General features: G+C 41.7%; 1 protein-coding gene across 1 annotated transcript in view; it reads right to left on the reverse strand.

The window, feature by feature from the left end:
* Nucleotides 1-16,964, reverse strand: part of SDK2 (sidekick cell adhesion molecule 2) — a 590,299-nt gene that overhangs the window by 428,149 nt on the left and 145,186 nt on the right. The window contains exon 3 of the mRNA XM_086929413.1: nt 5,777-5,883. Within this exon, the coding sequence (XP_086785539.1) occupies nt 5,777-5,883 (107 nt within the window). The remainder of the gene's footprint in view (nt 1-5,776; nt 5,884-16,964) is intronic.

The following is a 16,964-nucleotide window of genomic DNA, read 5'->3' on the forward strand; positions in this document are numbered from 1 at the left end:
CCGGAATCCCTCATTACGTCTCCTGCTCTCTCTCTGCTCACAGGAAGAAGAAGCAGGCAGCCTCCCTAGCCTCCCCTAAGCCAATCACAATGGTGCAATGGCAGCGTTGCGATTGGCTAGGATGCCGTCTTTACAGACGTCTATGGGGAGGCCATTTTCTCCATGCAGGCTGCGCAGCAGCGAACATGGAGAAAATGGAGAGTGCTATGACTGGTTTGGTTGTCCCTGGGGCCGACCAAACAGTCAGCACCCATAACATTGGGCAAGCCACTCCTCCTGACCCGCCCACCCCCAACCAGGCATACCCTTCTTCTGCTTTCTCGCAGTGTGAGAAACAAACGTAAAATTATATTTATACCATTTTACGTTTCTGCTTCTCACACTGCCAGAAAGCAGTAGGGCAACGCTCCGACGCCACGTGGTGGAGCCCTCCCTGCCATCGAGCACTGCCTGATTGCCTTAAAGGCTAGTCCAACCCTGCAAATAATTAAGAATTATTGCAGTCTGCTCAGGGCATTAACAGTGGCTAATGCAATCTGAACACAGTGTTAACTGCCCGTCCAACAACCAAGCCGAAGGTAAGGGTTCAAAGTGAGGTAAATATCTCTTAATATCTGACAGGATGTTGCCAATAAAACTAACACAGTGCACCTAATCCAGCGACAGAAAATAGGTCTCTTTCCCCATCTACTTCATGTCCCTGCTTCTTTCTCTCACGGAATTTAGAATGCTTTACAATGCAGGAACAATCAATAGTAAAACTGTTCTCATTGGACAGGCCAGCACTACACAGAGCCAATGACAGTGCAGTGCAGTAAGAACGTAGATAGAGGAGACCAGGAGAAAACACAAGGATAAATAGAGAGCATCCCAAAGAACGAAACGCAGGCAGAAATAAGCAATGACAGACGGGTCAGGTTCAAACGAGATGCAACAATTAAGTTAAACCATGACACAGCAACAGTAACTCTCCGATTGATTGTATGAGCCTGATAGGTCGTTTGCTGCAGGAAGGCCAGATAAATAAAAAAGCTACAATAACTGAATTTAGTATGTACTAGAGAATTGATGTGGTTTGTTGAAGAAACAAATCACAAACAATTGAGAAATTCCAGAAGTCTTGCCAGTGCGTGCCCATGTCAAATATTATTAGTGCATTACAAAGCACCGAAGTACATTCTAGGCTGCCATCTGAATAGGCAAAGTAAAGGAATAAATTGAAGAAGGATATAAAAGCACAACTGGGCCCTCATTCAGAGAGCCCGGGAATACCGGATGGTAAAAGTGCCTTCATAGAAGACTGCACCATATGTCTTTTCCCACTTGCTGTTTTACCTCTCAATTCTGCAGGTCGACAGAGGGCTCAACTATGCTATACCTTCCCCACATGCATTTCTTCCATGTTAAACTTGCAGGAGTATGACTGGGCAAAAACTACAGATCAGTGCGAATTTTGGGCAAAACGTGGGTGATCAAATTTGGTGCAAATACACATCCCATTTCACAAACTCGGTGGACTTCGCTGAACTATTTGTGCTTAATTGGCCTTGACATGTGTCTATGCCCTGGCAGTAGAATAGCTGGGCACTGCCATGCTCCGAATGGCACCATGTAAGGTCACCAGGTGGGACTAGTACCTGGGAGTTTTTCACTAGCGTGGTTTGTGTGTATGGACGTGTGGGAGGAATTCTGGGATATCACAATGGCTGGGGGCGTCGCCATGGATGGTGGCCCCAGGGACCTATGTAATCCCCAGGGTTACTGTCCCTACAGTTTACAAACTCCTCATTACCAAATCCAAATCTGGAGGGTTCCTTTGCTGGTATCACACTCGTGTACCCCGAGGGACTCCTAAGGATTTCTTTTCTATGGGGATGATCGCAGAACCCACCGAAGGCAATATTTAATACTAATATTGTGCCTTGGGCCGCGGAGAAAGGGTAGATATCTTCCTCTTTAAAAGGGTAAGGACCCCCGCGGGTTCTCTTGTACAATGGGAGTGGAAGACGAGGGAATCCAACAGCTTCTGGCTCATACCAACGCCATACCATCATCCTTTCTTTTTATCAAGATATGAACAACATTCCTTAAATGGGGTTTGGAGGGCTCCTGTCATTGGCAGAGGTCTTGCAAATGGTGCCTGTAAGGCGGTTGGCAGTACGTTAGCAAGATATATATAGGGGCTACTTTAGTCATAGAAAAAGAATGCTAATTTTTAAGATCACCTATATAGAAAATTATAATTTGACCCAATACATCATTTTACTGCAACAAAAATCATGAACAGGCATTGGAGAGAAAGACCTACCTGGATATGGTTTAAAGAGATTCCTGGAGGGATTCGTAAAAAAGATCCAGTAAATTATGTGCTTATCACTCCTAATGAAGGCATCAAAAACAGAGGGACATCTCGGGCTGCGTATTAATCCTGGGAACTCGAGGGTGATGCCGTTGGGTAGGATGGCCGATGGCCGCCTGCCAAACAGAAGTACGACCAACTATAGACCTCCCTTGGGCCGCTGAAGGGGCAAGATTCCTGGGGATACGAAAGGCTTCTTCTGAGGACACATTTTATGCAGCCATTATGGGACGTGTCCTTGAAGGGCTAAGGGTGTCGGTACGTTTCTGGGCTGATTTACCCCTATCACTTATGGTATTGTTAAAAGGACTATTCTCCCACGGTATCTATATCTCTTACAATACTCTTTTTACGTAGTACCGAGATCGTTTTTTATCACCCTGGACACCCTCATTGGTACACTCTTGTGGGGGGAAAAGCGAAGAAGAGTCAGACTATCAACATTACAAAGAACATGAGAGGTAGGTGGTTTAGAAGTCCTACGGTTGGACCTGTACTATATGGTGTCTCAATTACAATATGCAGTTCACTGATTAGACGACGAAGATAACTGGGAGAAAAATCTGTTGGCCGAACATATGGGGGGGGAGTCGCAGACTGCATTATTAATGATGGGATCTTCGGTCCTTGATAGGTATCCCTATATAATGCGACATGTGGCAACTGTCTGGGAGGAGGCATTACGGAGGATAGTCCGACAAGCCCCGTATGTACCTGACATGCCTTTATGGGCGGTTCGTCAATTTGCAGCAATAGCGGATACTATGTCGATTAGTCGCTGGAGGGAGGGGGGGCTGTCTATTGATAGGGGATCTATAAAAGAATGGCCGCTTCATGACCCGTGAAGAGGCGCAAACTGACTTTGACCTAGGTCTGGGCCAATTTTACAATATGCCAAAATATCGAGGGTCACACGAGAACTCTGGCAGACTTTTCTGGATGAGCCACCCGTTACTAGTATCCTTAAAACTATGCTAGAAATGGTCCGGGGGAGGGGTGATTGATATTGTTCTTATATAGAGCCTTAAGAGATGATATTCCAAGAAAGTCGCTGCGCTTTCAGCAGAAATGGGATGATACACTGGAAGAGCCCCTGACGGAGGCAGAATGGCAGAAGATACATGGGGGGTTCGTAAAGTTAGCACAAATACTTGTTTTAAATTACTCGAGTACAATGTCATATACCAGGTATATCTAACCCCACGTACGTTATGTAATATACCCTGATTGGGAGGACTGCTGCCCTAGATGTTACACTCAGGGGGCGGAATTCATCCATATGATCTGGACTTGCCCCACATTGCAGTTTTATTGGGAGGAAGTAATAGGAAGACTGGGAAGAGCCACGGGCTGGACTGTCACGTGGGATATTAGGACGGTGTTAGTGGGCCTACTAACAACGCCTAAAAATAAAAAAGTAAGCAGGCGTTTTGTAAACCTGGGTCTAGTGTTAGCCAAAAGATGGGTGGTGATTGCCTGGATGCAACCAAGACCCCTGAAACATTCAGACTGAGTACGAGATATAAATGAGTGGGCAACGGCAGAGTTGGTCCAGATGCAATTTGTAAGAAATGACGAGAAAGCGGAGGATGATAGATTAGCCTGGGCATCAATGATTTCGGAACTACAGAAAGATCAGAGTCACCTCACACAATACTCTCAAGATAGGGATGATATTCATGGGGGTAACTCCGGTGGGAAACCGGAAAGACACACCCCAACATCTGAATAATAGATACATCATACTGAACTATTGGTAGTCACAAACAAAGACTTAAATGGTATGGATCAGAAGAAAGGAAGGGGGGAGGTTATTGGGTATTGTTTAATTTCTGCTAATGTTATATTGGTCGTGATGGAATGTTACAGACACTACTGCTGGGAACGCACACCGTCGGGGGATAATAGCGGAATGCCACTTGTGGTCCGACAAGCGCTTTTGTATAAATACGGATTCCAAAAAATGTGTCTTGTAACATGCAACGTACATATTATGCAGAATGTACTGTGTTTATGGTTACAAATGCTAATAAAATATACTTTAAAAAAAAATCAAACAACAGAGGGATGCAGAAGACATTGGTAGGGTGAACACATTGTTCACAATTTAGTTGATTTGCACTGTTTTTCTCCCCTTATCCTATTCTCAGAAATGTACGGACTACTCGTTTTGTTACTGATCAACTTGAGTTTGTTCCCAAAGTTGGCAATCACACATACACATGTGAAAAGATTGGGGGATTGTGCAAACTTGGGAATTGTGGAGGCCAGCTTATATGTGCTTAGTAGAGCATTTGGTTCAATAGAGACTGTGTGATATAAAGGAATTGTTCAGACTTGGCAAAATGTGCTCAGCATCATTACACACACTGGGCAGTTCCTTATACATATTACATTTGGTCACTGGGGACATTACATGATATGGCTTTGTGCTGGCTGACCTATCCTACTCTAAGGGTCCAATTACGAGTCTGTCAGCCCTTGCGCGGCAGTGGCGGTCCAGCCAACACTGCACCGGTGGTCAGACCGCCCCATTATTACTTGGGTGATCAGATAGCCCTGGGACCACCGCTGCCGCCAGGGAACCACTGTTCCACGGGGGTGGCGCAGCGGTCCCGAGGCAGCAATATGCTTGGTGGAATTGCTTGGTCCCGCTAAGCATATTATGAGTTTCCTCTGTCATGCAGGAACTTTGTGTGGTATTCCCATTGGGGTGCATCTTTAAAAGGCAACCTTTTTCAAAGGCACTGCCGCCTTTTAAAGAGACACTGCAGCAGGAGCTGCCACGCCACCCAATCCGCCAGACCACTTTTAAGTTGTATTTGGCGGGCAGCGGCAACTCTTGGCGGTACGGGACGTGGCAGTGGTGTGCCACCCGCCCTGTCAAAATTAATAATCGGGCCCTAAATGTCCAAGGAAATACATGCTGACTGTGGAACGTATGTCCTGACAGGCTTTGGGGTTCTTCGGGTTACCATGTAATGATATTTGACACCACTTAAGGCCATTAGTATTGGAATCTGGGACAGTTATGGCTAACACCATCCAATGCTTCATTTTAGCTGTACTGTATGCTTGATGTGAATGGAAAACAATCCATTCCTTTGCAAAAGTTTACACCCCTGTCCAAACAATAGATTTTTAAAAATATCAGTAACATTTGTTTTACATGATATCTCACTGCATCCCATAAGTTAGGCTTTGACTTCTCGTGTGCAGTTGCCACAGGAGTGTTGAAAGGGCTGTGGAGTCCCGAATGGTACTTGTAGTCCTAGTGTCTAGATTCTTACAGCTGTAGGGAGAATATGCTGTCTCACCTTTGAAACTTCTAGGAGCTATGTATGACAGGCTGTTGAGATATACCTTAACATCAAGAGTGCTATAAGTTACTGTTTTTGTAAGTAAGAGGTCACTCACATGCCACCTGCACTTCCGTCTTCCTTTGCAGCAGGGCTCCCATGCGATTGCGGACAATGCAGCGATAGAAGCCAGCATGGGTGCGGTCCAATGAGGTGATCATGTACCTGCAGGCAGAAAAGGAAAGGTGCCCATGAATAAACACATAACATGACTACAAAGTATTATGATTGGTCAGTGATGGCCATGTGGCCGTATTGTGGAAAACGTTGCTACATAGGAGGCACAAATGCAGACCAGGACCAGCTTAGTTTGTCATGATGAAATTGCAATGCACTTGTCTGAAAGTATTTATATCCTTGAAACAAGTGAATAACAACGGAACCATTACATATACTTATGAGAATGCTGAATTCCAAAATAAATAAATAAATAAATACATAAAATGCTTTTTAGCAATGTATTAATCATTCTCTGTATTTTGATGCATCTCAGCCATCAATTTGTGTTAGAATTTCTTTGAGCACTGCTGTCTGGAGTTCTTTTCATATGAATTTCATACAATACCCTACAAATCTGCTTCTACTGTACATCCATTTCTTAACTACCTGAAATGGCAATGAAATTAATGTAACTGAAAATGTATACTTTTCTTCAGAATTTTCAGATGTTTGAACAGAGCAATCAGAGTTTAAAAAAAACGAAATCTAGTATTTTGGGACAAAGATATACAATATGCTGACACTATGGGTTCACACCAACAAGTCTTGAGGAAATTTTGAAGGAGCAAAAATCCCACATTTTATTTAACTGCATTATTTATAGAACACAGTTACCAACCAGTGGCTTCACGGTGCTTGAACGTAAACCAAAGAAACTAATTGACACAAAAAGCGTAAACGTTTGCAGAAGAGGATGGTTGACAGTTGCAGAGATAGCTTGTTGTGTAGAAAGCCACATTCATTCACAGTAAATTAAAAAAAGTGCCAGGCACTACATTTTTGTTTAGAGGTGGTGGCATAAGCCAACAGAGTATCACGTCTTTTGTACAGCTGTAGCACCACTACCACCTCAATCCTCTGACCACAATGACAGCTGGCTGCCCGTTGGCTGTATGGTGAGCAGCATGCACACCAGCTCGGAGTTAAAACAAAATACCTTTCTTATTTCCATTGTGGTCATGGAAACAGAAGAAATTATACCAATATCTCGAGATGGTAAAGGATCACTGTATTTGCTCTCCGCCTCCTATGTCACTGCCCATTGGAAATAAAAGAAGGACTAACCTGCTGTCTCTCACTGCTAAGACAGGAACCGAGCAGTAGGTAGAAAATATTCTTAGTCCCCTAAAATAACTGTTAGTGCCTGCCAGAAATCATTGGCACGGACCTACCACTTACTATTGAGAGGTGATATGGCCCAGTGGCTACACAACTGGTTTTGATTTCTGCCTGTGGAAATGATAGAACATTGGGTGAGTATTGGCATAATACGTATTCTCCATTTGCCTAAAACACTTGTAATGTAATTCGGAGATTTAATAATGTACAATGTGTTGCACTTACTAATAATAAGACATATTACTCCAGTAACCTTTTTTGGCGATGCTGCATTCCCCTCTGACCTACATGATGACAGTATTTGTCTGTCATCTGGCCAGTCAGTGTCCTAATGGGATGGGTGGATGCCTAAGGGGCCTGGGTAGGTAACTGCTTGCATAGTCAGGTGCCAGTGTAGAGACCTTTGCAAGGCAGTGGTCTGGCTTAGAGGAAGAGTACCTCGGTTTACAGGTGCACCCTGGTCTGTGGCAATCTCACCTTTGATAATGCCTGGTCATCCCTGAAAAAGAAACTCTATGAAGGGGCACATATTTATCACGTGGCTTCCCTCTCGGTTCCTCTCAGAGGCCAGCTCACTGCTGAAACGAGGCAGCTGTCCAAAGAAGCAACGCAGGCTTGAAATCTGTGAATGGAATCCCCACACAACGGCAACTGGAGCTCCACGTGAGCCTAACACTGGAGACTGAAGGCAAAGTGAGGACTCTGACTGCGACATGGTGTATGCAGAAGGTGTCGAGTCTGCAGTGCTTAATTTGAGCCGGTGTTTCCAGTGCATGGCACCAGCACTTACTTGTCATCACTGGCTCTAGTGAAAATCCACCACATAGTGGCGCTGTCTGAGAAGTGCACAACAACTGTGTTTAGTGAGTCAAATGCCATTGAAAATGAATAATACCAGCCCCTCATGACATTATTATAGCTTTGTGTGGCCTGAAATAGTCTGAATTGTCACACTTGTAGGAGTGTGATGGTTAGGTTTTATGTTGGTACTGTCATTGGCAGGGCTGGCAGGGGCAATGTGTGGTGCAAGGTCCTTCCTTGAAATTAGGCGCTGCGAGTCTGAATACCTAGCAATAGTCTGGGCATCACGATTTTAATGTGTGTGCAGAAGGTGTCGAGTTTGAATGCCCAGCAGTAGTCTGGGCACCACAATCATGTGGTATTTGAAATGAATACACTGGTGTCGAGTTCTTCTTCAGACACATGGTTGCAGGCTTTAATGGAGAATTGTTTGCAAGTGTTGCTTCAGATCATTATCTAATCTTTGTCCTCCATTGGGCTGCATTTGGAACGGAGATGTTGAATGACAAAGAAGCAAGGACAATTGTGTGACATTGGCAGCTAGCACCCGGATGAAGAGTTTTGGCCTGCAATGCACAGGGGATTGTAACATGTCAGAAGCCAGGAACTGAAGCAATACCTGCAAAGATTTCTTCAGTAAAGTTTGCTACAATGTTCCTGAAGAAGAACCAGCCTTATTTACAGTGACAGCTGCAGGAAACGGGGGTGGCGGAACGATGGACGGACAAAAAATAAATACAAAAACACTTACCTTTTGCCAGCCTAAGTCTCTCCTTTATTTTGGTCCCTTCCCAAGCCGCCTTCTCCTCAGCTTTGGCCGAAGCAGGAAAAACACAGGCTCCTTCCCCTTGGCCAATCACAACGCTGCAATACAGCGCTGTGATTGGTCAGAGCAGTGTGGTTCGGCGCTCAGACGTGGAATGTGAGTCTGGGCATGTTCCTCACCTGGCAGTGTAATGCAGCCTGGTGGAACATGCAAATTGCGCATGACTGTTTGGCTGGCCGAAGAGGGCTAGCTAAACATTCATGCACACTTGAGGTTTGCAAACCACTCCGCCCAAATGACCCCAGCCCCACCCTAACCTAACCCAGTAGTGAATAATTAAATGATAATAATGGTGGTATAACTTTATTTTTCCTTTCTCCTGCTCTCAGAGCAGTTGCAGAATGCTCCTCCACCTTAGCAGAAGAGCTGCTCCTGCTTACTTATTCTTTTAAAAGACTACTGCTGGCCCTACAATTAAGGCAGATGTCTCCAACCAGTCTCTGAGCTACCAGTAGCTACCAGACACCTTCAGAGTATCTCACAGACTTCAGGGAATTAATAAGCCAGTGTCTCATTTTCCTTTGAAAGTAAAGGGACCATTGCGTTTTTTTTACATTATTATCACCAGGCTGCAAAACAAAGGGCCTGATAAGGAGCAGTGCTCAGTCAGATTTATGGGCCAGGCGGGGTCACAGAGGTGAACGACTGAAGCACTAAAATATTTCACTCTTTAACAAAAGTTTTTGTCAACTCAATATTGAAACATGAGAGCAAAATTATGCTTCTAAATGGTTTTAAATGGAAGAAAATTAAAACAAAAGTCAACTTAATGACTGAATTAACCATTCATTTTCATTTTCTACCATTTAAATGTATTGAATTTACAAACAGCAGGCCTTCTGCAAGTAGGAGAAATTTAAAGTGCAGAACAGTGTTACATACTGTGATTATTTTTGTTCAACATTTTTCACACTATAAATTATTCCCATAAAAATGGTATTTATGTTTGTATTATACATTTTACAGTGACACATATGGTGAAAGGTATTTCCTGTGCCACAAGTACATACACATAGGCTCTCAGTCAACCATACACATGTATCCCTTTCATACAGAATCATGTGCATACATCCTCAAAGACCACACTCACGGTCACACATGTTGGCCCTGTCATAGTGCCCCTAGTCAATGATGTTTTTCAAACCATAGTATCTGGCTCTATGAACATTAGCCTTCAAGTGAAAGAAACTGGGTGTGGGGTGTCTGGTAGCAATGTGCAAGTTGTTTAGTAGCTCACGATGATTTTCAATGATCAGAAGTTGCTCTCACTACAGAAAAAGTTGTAGAACCATGATCAAGGGATTTTACTGAACAGAACAACCAGTCTGGGCGCACACTAAAAATAGTTTTTAACATTTTAAAATAATTTACATTTACACACAATTTAAATGCAATATCAGGTGTGCAGCCACAGCGAGGATTCCTATTTCTTCTAAACATTTGTGACACGTGGTGCAATATCTTAGCCACTGGAACTGAGCACTCGGGCCACCTTACAGAGATCCAAAGGCCTTAGAACATACAAGGGCCTCGCCTATAAAGGGAATCCTCAAATCACCCAATGGAGGCAGAGATCCATACTGGGACCCTGTCCAGCACCTGGAACCAATAGAAACGAATACTGTAGAGCCTGAGGACAGCGCTCTGTAATCTTCCTTTGTATTTTCAACTTCCGACACAACATTTCCTACAGAATGCATCCATTTGTAGGAATCTACATATGTGCCGCTTACGCGAGTGTTCTATGTTTAGGAAGAAAATCCCTGAAAATTAGATGTAGGTAAGGTTTTTCAGATTTTTAGGAATGATTATTTTCTGCAATAGAATATATAGATTTGGTAAATTAGATTTTAAATATAACATACAGCACGGTGACATCACTACTTTAATTTTTGCAGGTAAGACTAGGTAGGTAAGAATATTAAGGCACATGGAGGTGAATTGATTTCTACTCCAAAGTTCTCTTCACTGAATACCTTGAGTCAATGAACAATTTCAACATAAAATATACTTTCCTTTATTGAATCATAGAGTGCCAATAAAGGGTCTCCATTCTGGCTGGGTGACCATTAATGCAAATCGATGCAACAATCTAGATTGCACATTGTCTCGTCAGGCAGTGCTCTGAATAATTCATATACAATGTGATTGTTCAGTTTGAGAAATGTTAATGACTATGACTCAGGGCACAAAGAGTGGTATAGGGGAAATACTATTTCAATAGGACGTGAAGACACCTACCAAAAAACACAATGTTTTGGACACTGTATACAAGTAAAGAAACAAAGACATCTACAGTAAGCGTGGTGCCCTGCAGCAGTATATACAAATAAAGATATAGTGTACACAAGTAAAGAATTATATGAGGACATCTATACGATACAAGGTGCTCTGGAGTAGCATACAGTCGCTGCCCGTTCAGGTAAGAGCAGTGGGTCAGGTGGGGGGTGGATTTTGACAGACGACCACGAAGGAAAATTATTCCTTTTTTTACGGATACAGAGTGTTCCTAGATCCACATACAAGTAAAGATGCATGAACGTCAATAGGATGGAGGGTGTTCCGCAGAACTGTATACAATTCCAGATACAAACATGTCTACGGGATATGGGTTGTCCTGGAGCATTGTACGCAAGTAAAGATACAAGGAAGTTTGCAGGATACAGAGTGTTCCTAGCACCACATACAAGTAAAGATACATTAACGCCAACAGGATGCAGGGTGTTCTAGAGAACTGTATACAAATCCAGATACAAACATGTCTACGGGATATGGGTTGTCCTGGAGCACTGTACGCAGTAAAGTTACAAGGAAGTTTACAGGATACAGAGTGTTCCTAGCACTACATACAAGTAAAGATACATGAACCTCAACATGATGCAGGGTGTTCTGGAGAACTGTATACAAACATGTCTACGGGGTATGGGTTGTCCTGGAGCACTGTGTAATAATCCAGATAAGCTTGTAGTTTGAAGTAGGTTTATTTGACAGCACAACATCCAGTCCTGACACAGCAGGATACAGGTTACAACTGATTAACAGTAGAGAATGCTGTATGAGCAAAGCTCTGTTAAGAATGTAGAATCAAAAGGAAACACAACATGGCACATGCAATTAAAGGAGTAGAAGCATAAATTACATAGGCTCTTAAATGTACAGGATATAACACACCTCCCTCTTTAAATAAAAGTAAAGAATATAAAACTAAAACAACTAAAGACAAAAGGGGACATGCTATACAAAATCTTGCAATGAAATCGGTCTTCTTCTGACTCGCCTATCATCTTTAATTCTTGAAGCTACTGAGTCAGAAAAAGAGTCGGACCCACCATCAGGAGTGTGTCCTTTGTCAACATTATCATGAGACTGGAATTGAGAAACATCTTGTGTAGGACATTTAGCAACCCTGCTCAAATTCCAGACTTTGCCATCTTGAGTAATAACAGAATTACTGAAAACTATTTTGATTTGAATTGGTCTGCCAAACTTACTCATACCTTTGCTGACTAAAAAGGGTTTTAAAATTCTGACCCAATCACCAACACACAAATCATGCTCTTTTGTTTTCCACTTCTTGTTGTACCAAACTGCAGACTTATTTTGTTTCCCACTGACTCTCCTTGCAACTTCTTTGATATCTACCACACTTTCCCCCAGACCTTCACATTTTTCCTTGAACCACCAGGGACACGTGTCTGACGCAGGATCCCTTCCTTTAAGTAATTTGAACGGACTAATCTCTGTGGTAGTATGAGGAGTTATACGATAAGTCCAAAGTTTCTGTCTAATACAGTTCAACCAATTTCCCTTCTCCTTGATAGCATCAGAGACAAAACCCTTCAAAACACGGTTAAAACGCTCAACCTGTCCATTTTCATGTGGTTCGTAAAGTGATGTACATATATGTTTGATGTTACAAGATTGTAAGAACAATTTCATTTCAGCGGAGACTAACTGCACACCATTATCTGAGACCAATACCGAAGGACAGCCTTCCCTAGCAAAAACTTCTTTGAAAAAGGAAATGACAGCTTCAGAAGTGATTTTAGCTACAAATTTCACTTCTGGCCATTTAGAATGGTAATCTATAATGACCAACGCAAAATGCGAACCTTCCGGTAATACTTGGAAAGGCCCCGATATATCAAAAGCTATCTTGCTCCACGGAAATTCTGGCCATTTCACTGTCTTAAGGGGTGGAACGTGTAATTTTAACATCTTGTCACTGGTACAGCACTCACTGCATTCTCTAACAGTACGGTCTATGAACCTGTCCATACCAGGCCACCAGAAATGTAACCTTATAATACGCTTCATGGCCAAAATTCCCGGATGAGTCTTGTGTGCTAATTTGAGAATGAGCTCTTGCACTCCACTTGGTGGAATACATTTCTCAGATTTGAAAAACATACCACCTTCACACCATAACTCTTCCGCTATGTTGTAAAATGGTAGCAAATCATCTCCAACATTGTTTTTGCTAGGCCAACCCTCTAGAAGATATTTCTTTAACTTAACAAATTTCTCATCCTTATTCTGGCATTCCATCCAAAACTGTTCAGAAATATCTTGATACTGAGAGGATACTAGATCTGTCAACCCTAACACAAAATCAACTTCACTAAGACCATTCACACTGTCAACTTTACTTTCACACGGAAGGCGTGATAAACAGTCGGCAGTAACATTCTTCTTCCCTGGCATATATTCAACTGTAAAATTGTACTCCTGTAGCTTAGATGAAAGACGTGCAATCCTAGCCGTCGAGTTCCAACCACCACCAGCAGATAAGATATGCACCAACGGTTTATGGTCAGTCCTTAAAATAAACTCACTGCCCCAAATATAAATTCTATAGTGTTCAATGGCCCACACACAGGAAAGCAACTCACGTTCAATAACCGCATACCTGCGCTCAGTTTCATTCAAAGTTCTGGAGGAGAAAGCTACATTCCATTCTAAAATACCATCTGTCTGAGATAGCACACACCCAAGACCATACAAACTTGCATCAGTAGTGATGATGCACTTCTTTCCAATCCTAAATGGTTTCAAAGTCGGGGAATTAACAATATCACGTTTAATATCAGTGAAAGCCTTTTCCTGTTCAGTCTCCCATACAAAATTATTGCACTGTCTTAAAAGTTTTCTCAAAGGTTCCATTTTGGTGGCAAAATTTACAACAAATTTACTGTAATATTCACACATTCCAGAGAAAGAAAGAAGTTGTTCCTTATTCTTTGGGGCTGGAGCACTGAGAATAGCATCAACATTAGATTTTTTAGGAACAAGACCTTCCCCCGACAAAGTGTGGCCCAAATATTCAACCGACTTCCTAAAAAGTTTGCATTTGTGTGCCTTGAGGGTAAGACCAGATTTTTATAATCTTTTGCACACAACTTAAATGTGAACTATGTTCAGCTTCATTTTTTGAGAAAATCAAAATGTCGTCCTGAAAGCACTTTACAAATTTATCGAGATCTCTAAAGATTTGGAACATGACACGTTGGAAAACAGAGGCCGCAGATGCCAACCCAAACGGCATCCTTCTGTATTGAAACAATCCCATGGGGGTAATGAAAGCTGTATATTTCTTGGAATCTTCAGTAAGCTCAATTTGATGGTACGCAGATCTAAGGTCTAAAGTGGAAAAAATCTGCGCACCATCAAACAAGGAAACAAGCTCATTAATATTTGGAAGGGGATGACAATCTATAACAATATTAGAATTTAGAGCCCTCAAATCAATGCAGACCCTTAATTTTTGGTCGGGTTTGCGCACCAAAACAATGGGCGAAACCCATTCAGACGATTCAATGGGCTCTATGATATTGTCTTTAAGTAGGTCGTCCAACATTTCTTTTAGCTCATCCCTAACGTTTAGAGGAACCCCTCTTAGCTTTTGTTTGACTGGAACTGCACCCTCCTTAAGAACAATTTTGTGTGCAAAATTTTCCAATTTCCCTAAACGGTCACAAAAAACTTTATTACATTTTTCACTCCAGGATATAATTACATTATCTTTTCCATGAATGTCAGAAATGGAATTTATCATATCTTGTTCACTACATAAGGAGATGGGATCCTTGGCACGTGGATTTAACGTGATACCAAGTTCCCATTGGTCATGCCAACCAAGTACATTGACTCCTTTGATAGCAATATAAAGCTTAATTTGAGCTGACCTTCCTCTGAAACATAAAAGAACATTAAAGAAACCTTCAATATCGATCATATTTCCATTGAAACTTTCAGCTAATATATCTGAAGGTTGTAAATCAGATCTGTTACATACAGTTGTTAATTTTTCATTAAAATACTCTCTGGTAATAATCGTCCATGGAGATCCAGAATCTACCATGAGTTCAATAGCAATAGATGAAACATGAAAAGTACATTTGGGAGACTTCCTACTGGTTGATCCCACACAATCACTTTGAAGAATAGAAACAACATATCCACGCTCAACTTCATGTTTGACTTCATCAATAATACCAACGGAAGATATTTTAGTGGGAGTAGGAATGACAGATCGTCCAGTACGAGCTTGAGAATTGTACCTTCTCTCTCTACATACATTGCTAAAATGTCCTAACTTGTTGCAAATATTACAAGTTCTGTTTATAGCAGGACAGCCCTGAAAGGAGGCAATATGTGATCTACTACCAAATCTGTAGCATGAAAACGATGAATTATTAAAATCTGATCTTCTGTTATTAACACCAACAGCATTTTTAAATTTAGATTGAAAAGGAATAACATTTTTTTCATCAACTTTGGGTTTAACAATACATACTTCTTCTTCTGCATTAGTTTTAGTAGAATTGGAACTTGTAGTTTGTTTAACTGCTATATCCATCCACTTTTCTGACATTTCTGTGGACTTATCAATGGCTATAGTTTCTTCCAAATTAGGGTCACCTATGCACCATAGTTTATCTTGAACCTTTTTGTTTTTCACATGGACAATAATCTGATCACGAATCATTTCATCTGCCATGGCACCAAAATTGCAATGTAAAGTCAAAGCTCTTAAAGCAGTGAGGAAATCATCAAAAGATTCCTCCTGTTTTTGCGCTCTAGTATAAAATTTAAAACGATTTAAAGCAATATTAGCGGTAGGCTTGAAACGTTTCTCTAATCTACCAAGGGCCTCAGTGTAAACATTCACAGAATCACCACTTCCACCAGGCGCAGAGAATTGAGGCAAGGTTCTAAATATCTCTTGACCTTCAGAGCCTAAACAATGTAACAGTATACTTTTTTTTCTCTCTGCTCCCATACGCTCTCCATCAATAGCTTTCATATAATTGAAAAACTCCTCCTTCCACCTTGACCAGGGCATAGGAGGATCACCTTTAACCTGCAAAAATTTTGCAGGAGGATCAAACTGCATAGTGAAAATAAAATGAGTAAAATAAATGAATAATTAATTAATTGCAAAGTAATACAGTAGAACTGAAGAAAATAGTAAAATGTCAATGTACTTATACCATGTGAAATCAGGTAGCTTGTAGCATATGAGAAGAATTGCAGAAGTGCTGTAAATGGCTTGTAGAAATCTTGCCAAAACTTCAGAAATGAAGAGCATAAATAAAAAAAATGAAAACAAAGGTAAGCGCTAACATTGTAGTGCACTTATTAGTGAAAGCGCTAATGTTATGCGATCTAAAATACGGAGAAACTTCCGTGAAAATGTTGCCAAGCAACGAAGCAAACAAAATGGAGGCACGTAACGTGCGTGATGACGTTTTAACGTAGCGTGATGACGCTACATGAAACAACACGTCGCGTAGAAAGAATGTACAGGTTGCTAGGCAATGGCGTTGCTTCTTTGCTACTAAGACAATGACGATCTTCGCTTCCAAGCCGATGACGATCTTCGCTTCCAAGGCGATGACGATCTTCGCTTCAAAGCCGATGACGAGTGCGCTGATAAACAATGCGCCGCGTTGTCGAAGCAGCCAGAAAGTTAAAAGATGCCAAAGAGCTTTAAAGGCTAGAAAGCCGAAAAAAATAATGTTTAGGGTCCAAAAAGAAAGACAATCTTGGTAGATCCTTAGGAATATTAGCAGAAAACAAAGCAGGAAAATTCTTCAGTAGCAGGTAGTTTTTTCAAAGGCAAAAAAAATAGAAGAAAAGCGTAAATATATCCAAAATGAGTTCAAACTCCGCTCCTGTGCTGTAGATGGCTGGAGTAAGGTTGTCCTCGTCGCCAATTTTGTAATAATCCAGATAAGCTTGTAGTTTGAAGTAGGTTTATTTGACAGCACATCATCCA

Source organism: Lissotriton vulgaris, chromosome 7 (genome assembly GCF_964263255.1).
Source record: "Lissotriton vulgaris chromosome 7, aLisVul1.2, whole genome shotgun sequence".
NCBI lineage: Eukaryota > Metazoa > Chordata > Amphibia > Caudata > Salamandridae > Lissotriton > Lissotriton vulgaris.